Consider the following 4,171-nt stretch of genomic DNA (forward strand, 5'->3'; position numbering starts at 1 on the left):
TGCTGATTGGGCCACAAGCAGGCCATGGCTGGAGAACCACTGATCTAGATCATGATTCATCAAATCAGCCTGTTAATTCTTTGCGTAGTTTAAGAGATTAACTGAACACACTTTTCTGCAGCTGCAAACGTATCTGAGTTTTGAACACCTGGCCCATGATATCTTGCACCTTGCTAGTGCAGAATCAATGTTGACTGATATACACACTGTAAAACTGAAAACCATTTACATGCTCCAGGTGTCCATGTGCGGATAAATCAGGTTTGGTAGTTACTGCTGTATTTTCAACCAAAGATTTTTTTAAAATAGGTTTGCTATCATTCAAAATTAAAATAAGTAAATAAATTGCACAGATTAAAATAATGTTCACTAATTAAATATGAATTTATCAAATTGAAATACATTAGTGGTGGGATTTTACATGTAAGTGTGGTTCAATGTAAAAACAGTGAATTAAATGGGAAACCTAATTGCCAGCACCAGCAACTACAGTAGGTCTGTGGATCAGTAACTTTTTACGCCAACAAACAATTTCATTTTTGAATGCCTAAAGTTGGCTTAAGTTCAGATTTAGGCCCCTATATAAGAATGGCTTGATTCTCAAAAGCAGTCAATACCTACAACTCCCTCTTCATTTGGTGGAGTGGGTGCAAAGTTCATCTGAAAGATAAGCCCCTTGTTAGGGTGCCGAAACATAGACTTAAGGCATCTTACTTTAGGAACCTGAGTTTGAAAATTTTGACCAGACTGTACCATGTGAACAGAATGGAAAATATCAGCATTTTTCAACAAATGTTAGGGATCCACCATCATTTTACTCTTTCAGGATATGCTTTATAAGGTGAGATTCTGGGCTGTGCTTCTAAGAGAGACAGCACAGAGCTCCCAGCCTGCGGAATGGGTGGCAGGGGTGTGCTAAGTTCACTTTGACCCACCTTTTCTGCCCTGGTGAATCTGGACTGCTCCAGAGGCTAAAGTAGCCTCAGGTGGGCTGTCTACATTACAGCAGCATGTCCACAGCTAGCTGTGCTGTCTGGAATCGCTGCTGGGTAACATGCTGCAGCCCTGCCCCTGATACTCCCTTCCCACACCAGGCACAGCTGCTATCCCAGGATTCTTAAGAGGGTCCTCTGTCTTCCTCAGCTCCTGCACTGAGGGAATTCTCCCCTGCCCAGATCCCATAAATCTCTCCTTCAACAGATAGCATGATCATATTTAAAAACATCACATTTGCTTTTGTAACTAAATAACGTTACAACAATATTCGCTCTATTTCCTAAATACAGGCAATACTATAATATTTACCTCTTTTGTAAAGCGCGTTGAGATTTACTGACCAAAAGTGCTGTATGTTAGCATGCACACCACAATAATACCTGGATGCAAAAGCAAAGTATTTAATGGTACCCACTCTAGTGTACTGTTCCCAGGTAACAAACAAATATACCTGTCTAAGGCTATGTCTCCAGTACGAGCTAGGAGTGTGATTCCTTTGTTCATGTACACGTACTCAAGCTAGGTCCAGCATAAATAGCAGTGTAGCCGTGGTAGCACAGGTAGGGGCAGTTCAGATACAGCTGAGCTGCCTGGTGTGGCTGTGGACTTGTCCTAGAGCCACTATATCATCAATTTGAGATGCTCTTCACTCATTGGTTATTCAAATGTTGTCTCAAGACAAAAGCATACTTAAGTTTCACTTTTTCAGAGGCTTAAATAGGTAAGAGAATTTTCATGACCAGAAGTGTTTTCATTTCACTCTTTAATCCACTTAATTTTTTCTGTCTTTTATTCAAGCCCAAAGGGTGGTGGGGAATAGTACCAATGGGGAACAAGTCAGCCTATGTTTTTTTCCCGAGTAGCTTGTGCAGTTGGAGAAGTAATTTGTCCCCCAGGAAAACGTATCCTATTTTCTTGCTTCTTCTCATATAAGTAGTTCCCCACCTCATAGGACCAAATCCTAATTACTTTTGTTGCACAAGTAACCTCACTGACATGAATGGGACAATTCTCATGTGTGAGACAATTTGGATTTGGCCCACAGTCTGTATAATCCATTATCTTATTTTTAAAGGCAGAGTATTTCTTGGACTGACTATATCACACTTTGATAAGTTAAGTAAGAGTGAGCGTCTGTCTGTCTTGTTTCTTCAGTTCCAAGATAATCTGGATGTCACAGTTAAGAAAAACAGATCTGTCAATAGTGTCTGCTGGAAATATATTAGAATCATAACTTCTACTTCTGTACGTTAAATGCCCTCTAGGACTTGTAGTAAATAGACACTGTAACTGCATTTGTCACTTACATTTACTTTAAGAATCGGGGTGGGGGGGGCGAGTGGAGGAGGATGGGTTTTCTTTGAACAGTTTTACCTATTGGTATTTGTGTGAATGTGGCAAAATGCAGAACACTCAGCTTCTGCTTCATAATCTATTGCAGTTCTAGCAAATTTGATATTCATACATCTGTTTTACATAGTCTAACAGGTGAGATAATGATAAAAACAAAATACCATTGACATTTTACTCTGATATAAAATGCAGAATCCATGCTACTGCTGCGATAGGAACCCATTATTAAAATATAGGAAATGCTGATATGATTGACATTTTTTGCCACATTTTGTAACCTGTCATTTTATGTTAGAAAAAGCTAGAGTAACCTCTGAGGCCAAGACTTTAAAAAGTGACGGGAGATTTGAGGTGCTTATGTTTGAGTGCCCAATGTGAGATGCCTTAAAGGGCTTCATTTTCAGAAAGTGTGGAGCACCTGCCCTTGTAAATTGGGAACTTCTAAGGCATTCCCAGTTGGGCGCATAAAATCACTAAGCACTTCTGAAAATCTTGGTCTAAATTATTTCCACATAATGTGTTAGCATAGCATGTTCTAGAGCATTTTCCTCATTACAAGACAAGATATCAACTTAGCTCCTTTTCTCTTTGATGTAGCTGGCTCCTAGGTGGGCTTTCCTTTCTGAGCAGAGGTATCTAGTGATGAAGTACATACCTAAATTGAAACATAAAATGTAAGTGCAGGGAAGCAGACTCCAAAAGGCCCAGCATTTACCTAGAAAGAACAGGTGGAACTGGACCTGCACCTGAATACCCTAATGGGATGAGTCCAATTGACCCAAATGGTCCTGTGGATGGTCCCATTAAACCCACAGGAGTAAGACTTTTCAGACAGGTTCTATATTCTTGTAGCTAACCACACTATATTTTTAGGTATCTGTCATTATATGAGATATAATGCCCGGACTGGGCAAGGTCTCTGTGCAGCCAATCAGTAACGCTGGGGCCTTCGTGACAGCCCTTTGTGCAGCTGTGGCGCAACAGAGACGATGACGCACATTGCCGATGAATGCCTGCTGACTAGCTTCAGCGGTGGCCTAGAACTGCATCACGCCACTGAAGATGCCATCACTTGGCTAGACGACTATGCACACGCTAAATACATTATATGAGACCTCAGCAGGGCCGCCCGGGGGGGAGTGGGGGAGGCAAGTGGGGCAGTTTGCCCCGGGCCCCACATGGGCCCCTACGAGAATGTCGGAGGCTCCCCCCGCTTCCCCCATCCCCCGGCGCCTCAGCACGCCGCGTCCAGGAGCGGCCCTGGACAGCGCTACAGCCGCGTGGCCTGCGCTCCTCCCGCTCAGAGCCGCGTGATAAGGGGGCGGGGCTGCGAGCTCCAGCAGGCCGAGCAGCAGGAGCTCTTGGACGCAGCTCACTGAGGCTCTGGGAGAGGGGGTAAGTGGCATGGTAAGCCCCTCTGAGCCGGGCACCCCCCCCCAGCTCTGACCCCCAGCTCCAAGCCCAGCCCCTCTGAACCGGACACCCCCTGACTCCCTCCCCCCACAACCCTGACCCCCAGCTCTGAGCCCAGCCCCTCTGAACCGGACACCCCCGACTCCCTCCCCCCACAACCCTGACCCCTAGCTCCGAGCCCAGCCCCTCTGAGCCGGACACCCCCCAACCTCATCTCCCCCCCACAGCCCTGACCCCCAGCTCCAAGCCCAGCCCCTCTGAGCTGGGCACCCCCTCTTTCCTCCCCCCGCAGCCCTGACCCCTAGCTCCAAGCCCAGCCCCTCTGAGCCGGGTACCCCCTGATCCCATCCCCCCCACAGCCCTGACCCCTAGCTCTGAGCCCAGCCCCGCTGAGGCTGACACCCCCCTG

The 4,171-nt window shown here is 45.9% G+C and overlaps 1 protein-coding gene across 1 annotated transcript in view; it reads right to left on the bottom strand.

The window, feature by feature from the left end:
* HACD4 (3-hydroxyacyl-CoA dehydratase 4) overlaps positions 1-4,171 on the bottom strand; it is a 25,517-nt gene continuing 21,346 nt past the window's right edge. The window contains exon 8 of the mRNA XM_026652398.2: positions 1-3,004. Within this exon, the coding sequence (XP_026508183.1) occupies positions 2,922-3,004 (83 nt within the window). The 3' untranslated portion in view covers positions 1-2,921. The remainder of the gene's footprint in view (positions 3,005-4,171) is intronic.

The sequence above is a fragment of the Terrapene carolina genome, unplaced genomic scaffold (genome assembly GCF_002925995.2).
Source record: "Terrapene carolina triunguis isolate 2854851 unplaced genomic scaffold, T_m_triunguis-2.0 Scaffold113, whole genome shotgun sequence".
Lineage (NCBI taxonomy): Eukaryota > Metazoa > Chordata > Testudines > Emydidae > Terrapene > Terrapene triunguis.